Source organism: Sus scrofa, chromosome 14, assembly GCF_054392235.1.
Source record: "Sus scrofa isolate SSC_HxYL_T2T_F1_AM1 chromosome 14, Sscrofa_HxYL_maternal_Yorkshire_Landrace_v2.0, whole genome shotgun sequence".
In the NCBI taxonomy this organism is placed as follows: Eukaryota; Metazoa; Chordata; class Mammalia; order Artiodactyla; family Suidae; genus Sus; species Sus scrofa.
In genome coordinates, this window is record NC_139396.1 from 50837734 (window position 1) to 50854062 (window position 16329).

The 16329-nt window shown below is 41.0% G+C and overlaps 1 protein-coding gene and 1 long non-coding RNA gene across 9 annotated transcripts in view; one reads left to right on the forward strand and one right to left on the reverse strand.

The window, feature by feature from the left end:
• The window catches only part of SBNO1 (strawberry notch homolog 1), a 62520-nt gene extending 55027 nt beyond the window's left edge, over window positions 1-7493 (forward strand). For all 8 annotated transcript variants that reach the window (XM_021073992.2, XM_021073994.2, XM_021073993.2 and 5 more), the window contains one exon: window positions 1048-7493. In XM_021073992.2, coding sequence (XP_020929651.1) covers window positions 1048-1190 — 143 coding nt within the window. In that variant the 3' untranslated portion in view covers window positions 1191-7493. The remainder of the gene's footprint in view (window positions 1-1047) is intronic.
• LOC146396545 (uncharacterized) overlaps window positions 1-16329 on the reverse strand; it is a 179840-nt gene that overhangs the window by 40663 nt on the left and 122848 nt on the right. The gene's annotated exons all lie outside the window — the stretch shown is intronic.

The following is a 16329-nucleotide window of genomic DNA, read 5'->3' on the forward strand; positions in this document are numbered from 1 at the left end:
TCCGCCGCACCATGACGGGAACTCCGTAATTAAGCTTTTGAATGGACATTATTGCTTCTGGCTGAAGATCTGTTATAGTTGTTTCTGTCATGCTGCTTCCCGTGCTTTTGCTCCCCTTCCTCACTGTTGATGTCCGTGCAGGCTCCCTGCTTTGAAGACTAAGCTCAGCCTCTTTCTTAGGATTGTCTGAAGTCTACCTCTGAGCCACACTATGGAGAGACTATGGAACTCGAAGCCACTGTGCAGAGATGGTCTGTAGTCCTGCAGGGAGCAAGGGCAGACCAGCCTGTCTGTTCTTACTACCCTATCAAGTACAGGCTTTGTGGGAATCCACCAAGTTCTTGCACTTGTCCTGTTGCTTTTTCTTTGTTTCTTTTGCAACAACCTTCCTCTGTGTGATGGGTTGCACACTGGTAGCCTTTGGGCCAGTCAGTCCATGAACATTTTACTGATCTTCAAGTATTTTTGGTTGTGAGATTTCGTTTGAATTAGTTGCCAGCTTTTAAAAATCAGAAGACTAGATTTTTGTCTTTCAAAACAACAACACTGAGAAGCTTGGAACTTTGAGCCCCTATTCCCACATGGGAGGAATTAAAGTTCCCTTACCCAGGACATGTACTCTGCAGTTTGCTAACATCCATACTATGCCACTTGGAAATTACTGCTTCAGTAAGCATTACTGTTTCAAACTACACTGTTTTGTAGTCTCTCTGGTACATTAGTACCCGCCAGAGAATGTGGTGTTTGCATACATTTATGGAGCCGCAAAGACAGTAAATAGGAGAGTACTGTACTTGGCCTTCTGTTACTCCAGCAAGAAGGTGATACTGCACTAGACTCGTGCATGTGCTCATTTGTGGGTAATGCTGCTCAGGAATCAGGTTACTTCTGAAGGGGCAGATCAGTTATCAGGTATTCATTTAGTTTTGTATAGTCTTATTCATTAAACTTAATATTATGCCTCATTTGGAATTTGCTGCAAAGCTGTATAATACAGTATGATTTCACCTGGATGCAATCTTTATAAATTCTTATGTCTAATTGCAGGTTTGATCATTCCTGCAAATTGTGTGTCTCCTCTTGTAAATCTCCTGTCAACTTCAGACCAGTCTCAACAGCTTGCAGTCCAACAGAAACAGCTGTGGCAGCAGCGTCACCCCCAGAGTATCGCCAATTTGAGCAACGCATAAGAACAGACAGGTTTTAACATGGATGTATCTGAAATGCTGTTGAAGCATATCATTTGCATAAAAATCAGGGACAGTTTCCAAAGAATTATAATTTTTTTTCAGTTGTGCTCTCTCTAGTTAATTTTTTTGGGAATAAGGACAAACCTGGAATAGATAGCAAAACTGAAAATCAGCAGTGCCGATGGTGGTACATATGTCTTTCCTTTTGCTTTTCCCATGGTACTTCCCATATGCATTTACTTTGGGTGAGCAGAGGGGTATGTGTGCTTGTGTGTCCGTCTGTTTGTTTGTTTGTGAGTTTGTTAAAAGCTATGAACCACAATTGGTTTTAAAATGCTTGGAACTTCCCAAACTGGCTTTACTTTATTTTATACAGTGCTCAGGGTTAACGCAGTACATCCATGCCATTGCTATGGGACTTATCTCCGAATGCATGTGTTTTGAGTCTATAAATAGAGAAAATATATATTGGTTTCTTTTTCCAACTTATTAAAACAGTAGGTTTATTAAAGCATGAAATGAAAGGTTGCATATCATGCATTCAGGTTCTTTTCTAGTTTTTGTTCTGACAGTGCATGTCTTTGAAAGCATGCGTAAACAAGATTAACACAGATGTCAAGTAAGAGAGAAACATTTGTAGATGTACAGCATTGGTTATTGCATTTTTATAGTGTTTATACCTGGGTATTGCTTCAAACCCTGCAGAATCCACTTCCCCCATTCTCCCTTCCTGCCCCAGGTTTCTTGTCAAGGTAATGAGTACATACATTTTTTTTGTGATAAAACTCTTAAAAGTTAATTTTAATGTATTAATAGTATTCCTAATGTGTGCTGCAAAATGGCTACAAGCCCGCTTTTCTTAAAATTACATTTTTCTTAAGGATAGTTGTAGAAAGAAGTACAAATTGGCTTCCATCTTGCAAACCATCTTTTTTTTTTTTTTTACTTCTTTATCTTCATTTGCTTTGTCACTCGTAAAAATGGAAACCGTACTTGAGTTGTAAACTAGACAATGAGGAAACACTTGAGGCTTCTGCTGTATGTTTATTTCTTGTTGTTATTGTTGTTACCCAGTAACTTGAATATTGTTTTAATGTGTTGTTAAGACATTGTAGAGTTTATCTCAAGCTGTTAAAAATGGTAATGTACAAATGTGAATAGACACTTATCTATAATATGGGTAAGTTTTGTTTCGCCTATAATAGATGTTTATAAAAACAAGTGAGGGGACAATTGGTCTTTTTGTTTCCTTTTTATTTCTTCCCCCTTTTTTGCTTGCACAGGTTGCACTATTGAAAAATTGAGATTGTATAAAACCTGGTCAAAAGCTGCAAGATACCACAGTCTTGTAGATGTCAAATAAAAATTTATTATACTAACCAGAAGTGGACTCTTGTTTAGGCCCTCACCACCTTCAGAAGTAGTCTGTGCCAGGGATGCTGCATAACTTGCGTGTTGCTCAACATTCCAGGTAGCCTTATATTTTGGCTTAAAACCTACCCCTCAAAATTGAAGTGATGTTGAGGAAGGGGCAAATGATAGTACTTTTGATGAATGTTTCTCAAGTTGAGCTGTTCTCTTTTGTTACTTTGTAGACTTATTGCAGAATCAGGTGAGATGTACGTTAAATAATGGGAAAGCTAGGGCTATCATCCTCTTGTGTTTCTTCAAGCCTGAGTTTGGTTATGTGACATTTACCATAAATTTTCTTTCTTTGAATCTGTTTATTCTCAATGCCTAAAAGAACAAATTGCAAATAATTTCTGTTTTTTGGTATATTTTGCCCAGTGGATGCAACTTTTATCCTCAGTCTAGTTCTTGTATCTCAGGCAGTGATCCATATGAATATCAACTAATTTCCCTTGTCAGGGCCGTTAGACCCAGCTGGCAGCCAAGAGCAGAATTGTCCACCTGCACCAAAACTTCCCAGTTATTAGTTCTTCTGTTTTTTAAATCAGGAGCCTGATCAGCTTCCACCAGTATCCTAAGATGAACTAGAACTGTGGAGGGGAAGAAAGACTCTCGTAGGCTTGGCCCAACTTCCCCTTTTTGTATGTGGGGATGTCTTTTTTAGCAGGTTATGGTTTTTTTCCAAGCAGCTTAAGTATGAAGATAGTTTAGCATGCAATTAGTTGACCCTCTAGTCATGATGTAATGTTTGCTCTTGGAATAGCTATCTTGATACAAAGGGGCATATGTATATTCTGTTTTTTATAGACCAGCTCTGTTTTGCTTTTTTAAAAAAGGTCCGGAAATAAGGCCTCTGACCACTCTCAAAGTAGACCTCAGAGAGGGAACCAGTAAATGGATGGGGAGCTGAGGGCTGGTGCCCAGGCTCATCATAGTGTGGGTTGTGTGTGAGCACTGGAGTCTGCCGCCTGTCCTCTCTGGAGATAAACGTATGACCTTTACACTGTGCCCTTATCCAAGTCAGCAAGTTTTAGGTTGGTCAACATGGGAAAACCCAGTACTCAAGGTCCTCCCCTGTCAAAAAATCAAGTCTTAACAATAGCTAACTTCTATAAAACAGATTCTTGTATTTCAGGATCTGAATGCCACGTCTGACCCAAGGGGCCTTGTTGAACCCAGTGTGAGTCCTTTTGGCCTCTGCAATGCCTTTTTCCCTTTTTAAGCAATATGGCTCTGAGCACAAAGATCTGATTATAAATCATGTTAGTGTTCTCAGAGTTAACAGTGCGGATTGTACTAAAAACCACTTTCCTAGTCCAGAGCTGCTCAGATGGTATTGGGAGAGTAGTGTTCCCTAATTTAGCATTCTGCATACCACATGGTCTCCAGCTGCAGTTTAATGGGATTATTATCCAGATACGTATCAATGATATGAATTCCTAGAAGTATTAATATGGTATTTTTAAACACAACTTGATGAAAAACTAAGTATCTTAAGCAGTTTTCCCTTTTTGCTGCTCTATTGCAGATACGCTCTTCAATATCTTTTCTTTACCATCTGTATATAAGTTAGCAAGAACCTGCATCCAAAGCAGTGTAGTAGTGTGTGTATGTATATATCTATATATATATTTATTCCAGTCCAATTAGCACTTCAGAAACTTTTTTGAATTGCATCAGTAAACCTTTTAGTTGTATTTTGCTTTATGTGTAAAAGTTCTAGATTACCAAGATCCAGGGGAATATAATATTTTAGAGGCACAATATTCTGGTTATAGCCCCTGGGGCACTTATTTGCTAATCTCATGTGATGCTATCAGAACAGCTTCCCCCAGGCATGACAAGAAGGAGTACCAGGGCAGCATTTACAGTTGTGTAATGGGAGTCTTTTCCATAGTTCCCCCTACTTTCCAGTTTAGCAGGAGAGAAAAAAAGCAATAGATTAGAAATGATTGATGCGTCTCAATTTATGAAAGTAGGAGTAAAGGAAAAGTGTTTTTCTTTTGGGTCCTTTTCTTGAGTAGATATTAAGAGGAAGGTCCCTATCTAAATATTCTCATTTTAAAAAATGTACCTGAATGATATTTGATAGTTTCTAAGAATGGTGCTATGTAAGAATTGCTGTTAGGCTGGTATCCAGTTAACAGATGTTTAGTTAGTGCAGGCACCCCAGCGACAAAGGCAGCCACTGGATAGGACCCCTTTCTACATCTGGGACCTCCTTGGCCAACACCATATCCATGCACACGCACTGTACACACTTTGTTGCTGGAATATACAACAAGCAGTCCATGTTGTGGCTACAGCTGTGAGCAAAAACCCATTTGTAAAAATTCCTCATTGGATGCCAGTTGTCTAATACAAAGGCAGTGTCTTTTTAAGGGCATGTACATGAAGGAAACACATCTAGATACCTGCAATTAGAGCTAGCTAGTAATTTTTTTCTGAGTACTTGAGGTGAAATCCAAAACCCACCTTCTAATTTTATGCTGTACTTATATATATGTATATAATGTGTATATATAGAAATGTTGAGTTCTTTTGGATTCTGAATGTAAATATTTCATGTAAATTGGGACCCCACCCACTTGTTTTTCTCTTTCCTCCTCCCTTCAATCCTATTTATTCTTTTCTTGACTTCCCATGGGGGGCTTCTTATAATTTTTTTTTTTTTTTTTTTTTTGGATGTAGAAACGTATTACAAACTTGGGTTGAATTTGTTCATGTATTTTAGAATTTAGTTTTGCATCTTTACTCTAGAATTCCTGTGTCTTTTGTGTTAATATTTTTCAACATGCCTGATTGTGTTTTGCATTTTTATTACAAATTTTTACTCTGTGCAATGCATTGTATTGGGGGGAATGTACTTGAGTGCAATTTCTGATACTGTCATTATATGACTAGTTATGCTCATTTATGTTGCTCTTTGGAAGCTATAGTGAGCCTGATGTTTTCACCTAAAAATTTTTTTCCCAACACTTCCTTTAAGCTCCTCTAACTTCTTCAGTGCACTTGGGGTCAAACTCAGCTCTTCAGTAAACCCGACTTGTTCCACCCCTTGCAGTTTTTGAGGTCTGCACCAAATCCTTCATCCTTGTGGCTTTCTAGCTAAGAGGAAAATTTTGCAGATTTGAACAGTGATTTATGGCCTGCTGCTGCTGCAAATTTTCTTTTTCTGTAAGAAGCCGAGCCTGTACTGTTCACCTACAAATAAAAATCAGAAACTTACTTTGTAGCGACCACAGGTAATCTGCTTCTGCTCCCACCAGTTAAGAATATTTAGACACAGAGATAGGCCTGGTACATGCCAGTGTCCATACTGACAGTAACATTAGAGAATGTACTTTTGGGACAGTTGTCCTCCCAAATAGAGCAACACAACTGCTATGGAGGCTTCCATGCACCTTCAGCTCATGGGCTGAGGGTAAAAGAGGCAGGTAAAAGGGACTGGCCAGTAGGACCCTGGAGCTATTCCGCCATCCTGTACTGGTGAATTGATCTCAACTAGATCAACCATAAACCTAGGAGCAGAGCTGGATTAAGGCATTCTTAACAATTGAGTTAGTGTTGCCAGCAGGGCAAACCCAGAGGTGGCTCACAAAATACTTAGTGGTCATCGTCACCTGGGAGGCGGACACTGCGTTTTTACTTAAACATTTTGCACTTTGAAGACATTCTCTGTAACTTTCAGGAATGATAGACATGAGCATTTCTTGGGCCTTTCATTCATGTATACATTTCATTCATTACTGTTGAACTTGGGAGACTAAATTTAAAGTTGTCTGCATTTAGGTAAGTTCTGGGAACCTAATTTGTCGTGAACTAGGGCCTGTCGGAAGTGAGGTCTGTTGGGAATCCCTGTCCCAGCTCTTCCTGCCCAGCCTTCCTCCTCTGGCACCCTGGGGCAGTTGAACTGCGCCGTTTGCAGCAGCAGCTTTCAGGACTCCATCAGACAGACTGCGCCCTTGGAGTGCAGAGCAAGGGATGCCACTGGGAATGTCGGTTCTTTTTGATATTGCAAGTCGGGCCTCCTTGGGGCTGAGGGTTGGTCCCCAGACCCCTTAGTGAGAACCCCCTGGCTTTCCTGCCCACCCTGACTGAGGGCCTTCCTTGCTGTGACAGTATTTGTGGCACTGAAGAGGATAAAGAAGCTTGAGCCTTCTTTCTGACTTCCACTTTATGGGGCAGAGAGCTGTTTTTCTACGTAGCACATTGCAGTCTCACCACCATCAGAAAAAAAATCATCCCTTTTATGGTTTATACTGAAATTGCAAACTACTGATGTTATTTTTCAATAACCACTTGTATCTACCATCAACCATGAGAGGTGGGAAGAGGTACGCTGTGTCTCTGCAATAAAACTTGCCAGGTTCTACCTCCGCTGAGCAAAGGATACTTTTATACGTAGGCATAGATCTTCCTCCTTTATTAATCTGACATGGTGCATCTTGAGACAACATGATGGAATCCAAAGACAATTTGAAACAAAGGTGGATGTAAACTCTTTTGGTTGTTTTTGTTTCGTTCTCTTTTTTAAAATCTCTCTTTTTATATTGCTACTCTGTTTTGAATGTCCATCAGTGTGAAGGGTACGCACTGTTCTGAGGATACTGCACTGCTTCTTCAGCCTTCCATGGTAATACAGTACCGAGTGTCCAGAAATGATTGTTCTGACCATTTTGATTTGTAACTTTAAAAATTGGATCTCATGCAATAAAAATGTATTGGCTGCATTTAGCGAGGTTTAACCCTTGCAAGTAAAAATGATCAACCATGAAACGTAATACATTCTGTATTGAGGTTTTGTTATTGTGTTTTTTGGTTTTGTTTTTTTTTTTTTTTTTCTTTTTTTCTTTTTTTGTAAGATTCTTAAATAAATTAAACTGGCTAATATGCGCCTCTCTGTTTGTTTTCTTTGTCTGGGTTCTGAGCACCTGTTGGCTCCTTGCATTGGACTTGGGAAGCCAGATAATTGGGGAAAGAACAGGAGAAAAGATACCACAGAATACCCAGAAGAGTGACCAGATCCCTTTGCCCCGTGGGGTGGAGGGGAATCTCCTGGCCCCCTTGACGTGTGTGTGTTGTCCTCTCACTTTACACATGAGGAGATGGGCAGAGAGGTCAGGAAGCCTGTGAGGGGTGGTCTGGACCAGGAGTCTGTGCTGCTGTCCTAGATGTGAACAAAGGCTGTTTTAATATTTGGAATATGGCTTGTTTGTGAGTCTTCCATGTGTGGGGTTTGAAATGCTTGAGAGAGTCATGTTCAATTTGTAGCTTAAACTGCTTAAGGGAATTTAATCAAGCTTGTAAATGGTGTTAACATTTAGGGGAATTTGGTCTGCCAAATATGTGAGATAATTGAGCATTAATTGAAGAACAAGTGAAATGGAGTATTTTACATTTAATCAAAAATTTACTAAAATATTTGTAAGATGAGCTTGAAGACTGAAAGGAAGCTTGTTCTCAAATGTATTACCTTAGTAAATTGAGTATAAGAAATGAGAGACCAGACTTCATGCAGAGCCTCCGTTTCGCTTTGACCTTGTACCCCTTCAGTGTTTTATCTGTAACTCAAGTCTGCTTTCAGCATCACATTGTGTTCCCCTGGGCCTCCATACCATTGATGTTTGGGCCAGGCTGGTCTTTGTGGAGGGGTGGGGTGGGGTGGAGGCTATGCTGTGCACTGTAGGCTGTTTAGCAACATCCCTGGATCTTACCACTAGATGCCAGTAGGACACACTGCATACCCTGAGTCCCCCAGCTGTGAAAACCCCAAATGTCTCTAGACATGGCCCACCGTCCTCTGAGGACCAAAATCACACCAAAGGAAATTAGTCATAAAGAGACACAATGCTGGTGTCTTTGAATGTGTGTGCACACAAGTTCATGTGTGTTTCACAGAGGACAAGGCCCATGAACAAGGGGATGGGCACCAACGTTGAGATACTGAAAATACAAATGTTAGCTGGCCGGGGGCTTGGAGTATGTACAATACAATTTCCATAAGTATGAATATTTATCAGCTAGTCATTTGAGAGCATGATGTAAAGAAGCCATCTGTGGAGGCCTTTATGGAGAGAAAGGAGGCTAAAAGAAATGTGCAAAATGTTTATTTTTAGAGCCCAACTCTTAGCAAGTTGGCTTCATCCTCCAAAAGCTGCCCACTCTGGTCGTCAAGTGCATCATTGGGTTAGGAAAGGCAAGTGCCATGCTACTGGTTCTAAGTCATCATTCAGAGAAGAATTACCACCAGGTATCATGCAAAGGTAAGATGGTGAGATGGACACTAATTAGTCTGGAATACTTAATTTGTATGTTTTTTATTGGTTTTTTGCTTGAATAAATAACACCAGCGCATAACAGAAGTTAACAGGGAGATGAGAACATACAGGGAACATTTTCCCTCTGTTCCTCCTGCTTGCCCCACCCCCACCCCTTCTTTCTAAGGCAGACATTTTTTTCCAGTTTCTTCACTATCCTTTTTTGGGGAAGTTGAGAGGTAAATTTTGGAGTATCACAAAAACTTCTCTAGCCTCTGTTGTTTACCTTTGGTTCCAGGCAAGATTCATTTTTCACAAAGGTGGATGTGTAAGCCCTTTAATTACAGAAGAAATCCAAACTAGAATAAATTATTAATTGCAGGAACATTGCAAATTCATGAGCCTTCAGTCGAAAGTTAAGTGTTTCCTGTTTCCTATTCGGAAGTATTAATATGAAAACTTATGATGTCCTCAAATGTTTGCATGTCCCATCTTTGGTGTTCTATCTGCAGCAAAGCAGACTTAAGAAACAAACTTTTGAGTCTAAAACAAGGATTGAAAAACTGTGGTCCACAGGTCAAATCCAATCTACTACCTGTTTTTGACATTGGATGCTGAGAATAGCTTTTACTTTCTTAAATGGTTGGAAAAACCTATTTAGGAGCTCCTTTGATGGCTCAGTGGGTTAAGAACCCAACATAGTGTCTGTGAGGATACGGGTTTGATCCCTGGCCTCAGTGGGTTAAGGGTTGGCATTGCCACCAGCTGCAGTGTAGGTCGAAGATGCAGCTCAGATGCTGCATTGCTGCAGCAGCTCCAATTCGATCCCTAGCCTGGTAACTGCCATATGTTTCAGGTAAAGGAAGGGAAAGTTTTTGTCAACAAAAAAACATGAAATTCAAATATCAGTGTTCATAAAGTTTTGTTGGAACCCAGTCATGCACATTCTTTTATGCAGCATCATCTAAGGCTGTGGTAGTGCTACAATGGCAGACTTGCTCAGTCGAGACTTATGTGGCCTGCAAAGCTTAAAGTATGTGCTATCTGACTCTACAGGAAAAGCTTGCTGGCTTCAGGTCAATAAAACAGGAATCATGGCAGAAACAAAGCTGAAAATGAGTAAATTTGAATGTAGACCTCTGATGAAAACCCAACTTGATACAAAATATGGTTTTAGTGTCCTGAGCACATAAAACACATTGGAGTCACTAACTACTAAGTTAATTACACTTCACCCACAACTTGTCTGTCAAACTCTTGGGTCTGGCTGCCTCTTAACTTTCTTAGCTGTCTTTAGTTTTTTGTGTTTTTTTTTTAGTTTAATTTTTATTTATTTATTTATTATTAAATTTTTTTCCCCCACTGACAGCATGGGGATCAAGTTACTCTTAAATGTACACATTTTTTTTCCCCACCCTTTGTTCTGTTGCAATATGAGTAGACATAGTTCTCAATGCTACTCAGCAGGATCTCCTCGAAAATCTATTCTTTTTTTTTTTTTTTTTGTCTTTTTGCTATTTCTTCGGCCGCTCTCGCGGCATATGGAGGTTCCCAGGCTAGGGGTCTAATTGGAGCCATAGCCACCGGCCTACACCAGAGCCACAGCAACACGGGATCCGAGCCGCGTCTGCAACCTACACCACAGCTCACAGCAACGCTGGATCCTTAACCCGCTGAGCAAGGGCAGGGACTGAACCCGCAACCTTATGGTTCCTAGTCAGATTCGTTAACCACTGCGCCACGACAGGAACTCCGTAAATCTATTCTAAGTTGTATCTGATAACCCCAAGCTCCCGATCCCTCCTACTCCCTCCCTCTCCTGTCAGGCAGCCACAAGTCTATTCTCCAAGTCCATGATTTTCTTTTCTGTGGAGATGTTCATTTGTGTTGTATATTAGATTCCAGTTATAAGTGATATGTGGTATTTGTCTTTGTCTCTCCGACTTATTTCACTCAGTATGAGAGTCTCTAGTTCCATCCATGTTGCTGCAAATGGCATTATGTCATTCTTTTTTTATTGCTGAGTAGTATTCTATAGTATATATATATACACCACATCTTCCTAATCCAATCATCTGTTGATGGACATTTGGGTTGTTTCCATGTCCTGGCTATTGTGAATAGTGCTGCAATGAACATGCGGGTGCATGTGTCTCTTTTACGTAGAGTTTTGTCTGGATATATGCCCAAGAGTGGGATTGTGGGGTCATATGGAAGTTCTATGTATAGATTTCTAAGGTATCTCCAAACTGTTCTCCATAGTGGCTGTACCAGTTTACATTCCCACCAGCAGTGCAGGAGGGTTCCCTTTTCTCCACACCCCCTCCAGCGCTTGTTATTTGTGGACTTATTAATGATGGCCATTCTGACTGGTGTGAAGTGGTATCTCATGGTGGTTTTGATTTGCATTTCTCTTATAATCAGCAATGTTGAGCATTTTTTTCAGTGTTTGCTGGCCATTTGCGTATCTTCCTTGGAGAACAGTCTATTCAGGTCTTTTGCCCATTTTTCCATTGGTTGATTGGCTTTTTTGCTGTTGAGTTGTATAAGTTGCTTATATATTCTGGAGATTAAGCCCTTGTCCTTTGCATCGTTTGAAACTATTTTCTCCCCTTCTGTAAGTTGTCTTTTTGTTTTCTTTTTGGTTTCCTTTGCTGTGCAAAAGCTTTTCAGTTTGATTAGGTCCCATTGGTTTATTTTTGCTCTTATTTGACCTTAGTTCCTTAGGTCAATGTTCTCCAAATTTTTTTGGTCACATAGTCTAATAAACATTTCTGAGCATACTTATATTGTTTATTAAGTTGTTTCTTTTTTTCTTTCTTTTTCTTTTTAGGGCTGCACCTGTGGAATATGGTTCCCAGGCTAGAGGTTGAATTGGAGTTGTAGCTGCCAGCCTGCACCACAGCCACAGCAACGTCAGATCTGAGGCATGTCTGTGACCTACACCACAGCTCACAGCAACGCCAGATCCTTACCTCGCTGAGCGAGGCCGGGGACGGAAACCTCATCCTCATGGTTCCTAATCAGATTTGTTTCCACTGCACCACAATGGGAACTTCCTATTAAGTTATTTCTAAGTTGTTTGTGTGCTACTATGCTACTATGCACATGTTAAACTCCACATAAATAGGGTTCTAATTCCCTCATTCCTGTGAGTTACCCCTCTTACCACCTGGTGCAGGTGCATCCTAGTTTGGAGCTGATTGACAGAAAGTTTCAAAATGATTTCAAGGCCTTCTTGGGCTAATGTTTTTCATTGGAGAAAATGGCACGTGTTGTCTGTCTGCCTTCTTAGGGCATTAGACTTTCCAGAATTCTTAGTGCTTCCTCTCATCAAGACTTCCCTAGGAGTTCCCGATGTGGTGCAGCAGAAATGAATCTGACTAGTATCCATGAGGAGGCAGGTTTGATCCCTGGCCTTGCTCAGTGGGTCGGTGATCCGGTGTTGCCATGAGCTGTGGTGTAGGTCACAGACGCGGCTTGGATCTGGCATTGCTGTGGCGTAGCCTGGCAGCTGTAGCTCTGATTAGACCCCTAGCCTGGGAACATGCATATGCCACAAGTGTGGCCCTAAAAAGCAAAAAAATAAAAAACAAACCAGAAAACCAAAACCTCCCTAATCTTACAGATGAATCTAAGGCCCAGGGTGGGAGAAAAGAATGGGAGAAATATTTGCAAACTCTAAGTCTGAGACGAGACTAGTATCCAAAGTAAAAAAAATCTTAAAACTTAACATAAAGTTAACTCAAGTTTAAAAATGGTAAAGGATTAGAATAGATGTTTCTCCAAAGAAGATAACAAATGGCCAGTAAGCACATGAAAAGAAGCTCAATATCATCATCCATTAAAGAAATGCAAATCAAAACCATGAGATTCCAGTTCACACTCACTAGGATGCCTAAAATAAAAAAGCCAGATAGGAGTTCCCGTCGTGGCGCAGTGGTTAACGAATCCGACTAGGAACCATGAGGTTGCGGGTTTGGTCCCTGCCCTTGCTCAGTGGGTTAACGATCCGGCGTTGCCGTGAGCTGTGGTGTAGGTTGCAGACCGGGCTTGGATCCCGCGTTGCTGTGGCTGTGGCGTAGGCCGGTGGCTACAGCTCCGATTTGACCCCTAGCCTGGGAACCTCCATATGCCGCGGGAGCGGCCCAAGAAATAGCAACAACAACAACAACAACAACAAAAAGACAAAAGACAAAAAAAAAAAAAAAAGCCAGATAACAAAAGTGTTGGTGAGGATATGGAGAAACTGAAAACCTTACACATTGCTGGTAGAAATGTAAAATGGTACAGTCACTATGCAAAATAGAGTGGCAATTCCTCAAAAAGTCAAACATAGAGTTACTATGTAACCCAACAATTCCACTCCTGGGTATATACCCCAAAGAATTGAAAACATATTCACAAAAATTTGTACACAAATGTTCATAGCAGCTCTATTCATAATAGTAAAAAGTGAAAACAAACCAAATATCCATAAGCTGATGAATGGATAAGCAAAATGTGGTCTATCCATACAGTGGAAATACTCAGCCATGAAAAGGAACAAAGTCTTGATACATGTTGCAATATAAATGGACCTTGAAAGCACTATGCTAAGTGAAAAAGGCTGTACACATATTGTATGATTTAATTCATAGGAAATGTCCAGAATAGGTACATCCATAGGCACATCCATAGGCATGGAAGGTAGACTAGCAGCTGCCTAAAGCTATGGGTAGTGGGGGATGGGGAGTGACTGCTGTTAGGTATAGATTTTCCTTTTCAGATGACAAAAATGTTCTAGAATTAGATAGTGGTGGTGATGATCACAAAACTCACTGAACTGTTGAAGTGTGTGTGTGTGTGTGTGTGTGTGTGTGTGTGTGTGTGTGTGTGTGTGTGTGTGCATATATATATATATATATATATATATATTTTTTTTTTTTTTTTGGTCTTTTCTAGGGCCGCACCTACAGCATATGGAGGTTCCCAGGCTAGAGGTCTAATTGGACCTGTAGCTGCTGGTCTATGCCACAGTCACAGCAACGTGGGTTCCAAGCCACATCTGCAACCTACACCACAGCTCATGGCAATGTCAGATCCTTAACCCACTGAGCAAGGCCGGGGATTGAACCTGCAACTTCATGGTTTCTGGTAGGATTCGTTGACCACTGAACCACAACAGGAACTCCCTGAACTGTATATTTTATTTTATTTTATTTGGCTGCACCAGTGGCATGCAGAAGTTCCTGGGCCAGAGATTGAACTCCCACCATAGCAGTATCAACATCTCGAATCCTTAACCACTTAAAAGGATAAATTTTATACTAAGTAAACTAGATCTCAATTAAAAACAAAAGGAAAAATATTTTTCAATAACGATTAGTGAGGGGGATGGTGGGCAGCATGTTAAAAACACAACATAGAAAGAAAAGAGCCCACAGCATCTGTAGAAGGGACTGAGGCAGGCCACAGAGATCTGGATTCTTGCTGCAAGGAAATGGAGGTTTTGTCAAACAGCTGGCAGGTGATGGAGCCAGAATGAATACCTTATGAGTCCAATTCTTGTAGTTTCTAGCCCTTCACTGGTTCAACAGGAAAATCACTAGCTATCATGGCTACTGAGCACTTGACCTGTGGCCAGTCTGAATAAGGATGAGCTGTAAGGGTAAAATACAGTTTGGGTTTTGAAGAGTTTAGTATCATAAAAAAGAATGTAAAGTATCTTAATAATTGCTTTATATTCATTATGTATCAAAATCATACCATTTTGGGGTATATTATGTTAAATAAACTATGTTATAATTGAGATTAATTTCACCAGTTCTTACTTTCTAAAATGTGACTACTAAAACTTTTAAATTATTTGCGTGGCCTGCAATACTTTTCTTTTAGACAATGCTACTCTAGAGTACTGGTCCTCTAGAGGCAGGGTAGCAAAAGGGTGATATTAATTTATTCGTGAAAAAAATTTCACTGAGCATTCTTAAAAAAAAACGTGTTTTTTTTTTTTTTTTTTTGTCTTTGTCTTTTTCGGGCTGTACCCGTAGCATATAGAAATTTTCAGGCTAAGGGGTTGAATCAGAGCTATAGCTGCCAGCCTATGCCATAGCCACAGCAGCTCAGGATCTGAGCCGAGTCTGTGACCTACACTACAGCTCACGGCAATGCTAGATCCTTAACCCACTGAGCAAGGCCAGGGATCGAACCTGCATCCTTATAGATACTAGTCGGGTTTGTTGCCGCTGAGCCATGATGGGAACACCTAAAAAATTTTTTTTTATTATAGTTGATTTACAATGTTCTTGTCAATGTCTGCTGTACAGCAAAGAGCTCAGTCATTCATACATATATACATACATACACACATATATATATATACTTACACACACTTCTCACATTATCTTCCATTATGTTCTATCACAAGCGATTGGATATAGTCCCCGGTGCCTAACAGCAGAATCACTGAACATTCTTGGCTGAACCAGCCTAAAGCTTATCACAAGGGGTGCTGAGAAGGGAGTGTCACCTGTACCTTCATTCCTAAAGGGATGGAGGGAAGGCATGGATGGTGTCCCTTTGCTTTCAGGCAAAAAGGTTGATGCCTTCCTCAGTAGATCCGGATGTATCTGAATGTCTGTGGCTAATCAAAAAAATTCGGCAAAGCATGGCGATTACAAAGGGCAGAAAAGGGTGGGCATCTCTTGTATTTTGACAAGATTTACTATTCAAGCAGAACTCCAAGAAATAATACCTTCAAAAGCTTCATCACCTAATGCAAAATACATTTGGTGATTGTGTTTCAGTCAGATCTGAGAAGTGGGCTGGGGTGGGGGTAGAGGAGAGTCAAAAATTGCAAAAAAATTCTCCAGGAGAGAAGAAACTTTGTCAAGTTTATTCTGTATCTTTAGCACCTGGAACAGTGCACCGCACACAGTAGGCGCTTCTTAAGTATCTGAATGTGTTAAGATGCAAAATTGTGTGAATGTTCGGGTGTATTTTCCAGGGGAGGAGGCTGCTGGCTTTTGTACAGTCTCAAAGGTGTCTAGGCCCCTAAAGGGTTAAAGACCACTTAATACCGACAGGGACGTGAAATTTATTTGAAATCAATGTCAAAAATTGGTTGTTCTTACTCTGGGGTGTAGCCAGACCTTGGCGTCTGGAAAGATCTACGCGCTTAAAAATACCACTCGCCACCATTTTCTCCAGGTAATTTTCCATCCCTGCCCCCACAGTCCAGGGGGAAAAAAGTAATTCTGCAATCCTACCTAGCTATTAAAAAAATTAATCGGTAAAAGAACAAATCTTCAGGCGCCGCCTGCGTAGAAGAAGAAAGGGACCCACGCGGGCCTCGGGCGCCGCCGGGACCCCAGCCCCCCAAACTTTGCCAAGTTGCGGGCGCCGAGCGCGCCCGGAGGCGCGGGGCGCGGCAGCGGGCGGAGCCGCCCCCTGACGCCGGGCCGCGGCGCGCCGGGCCGCCCCCTCCC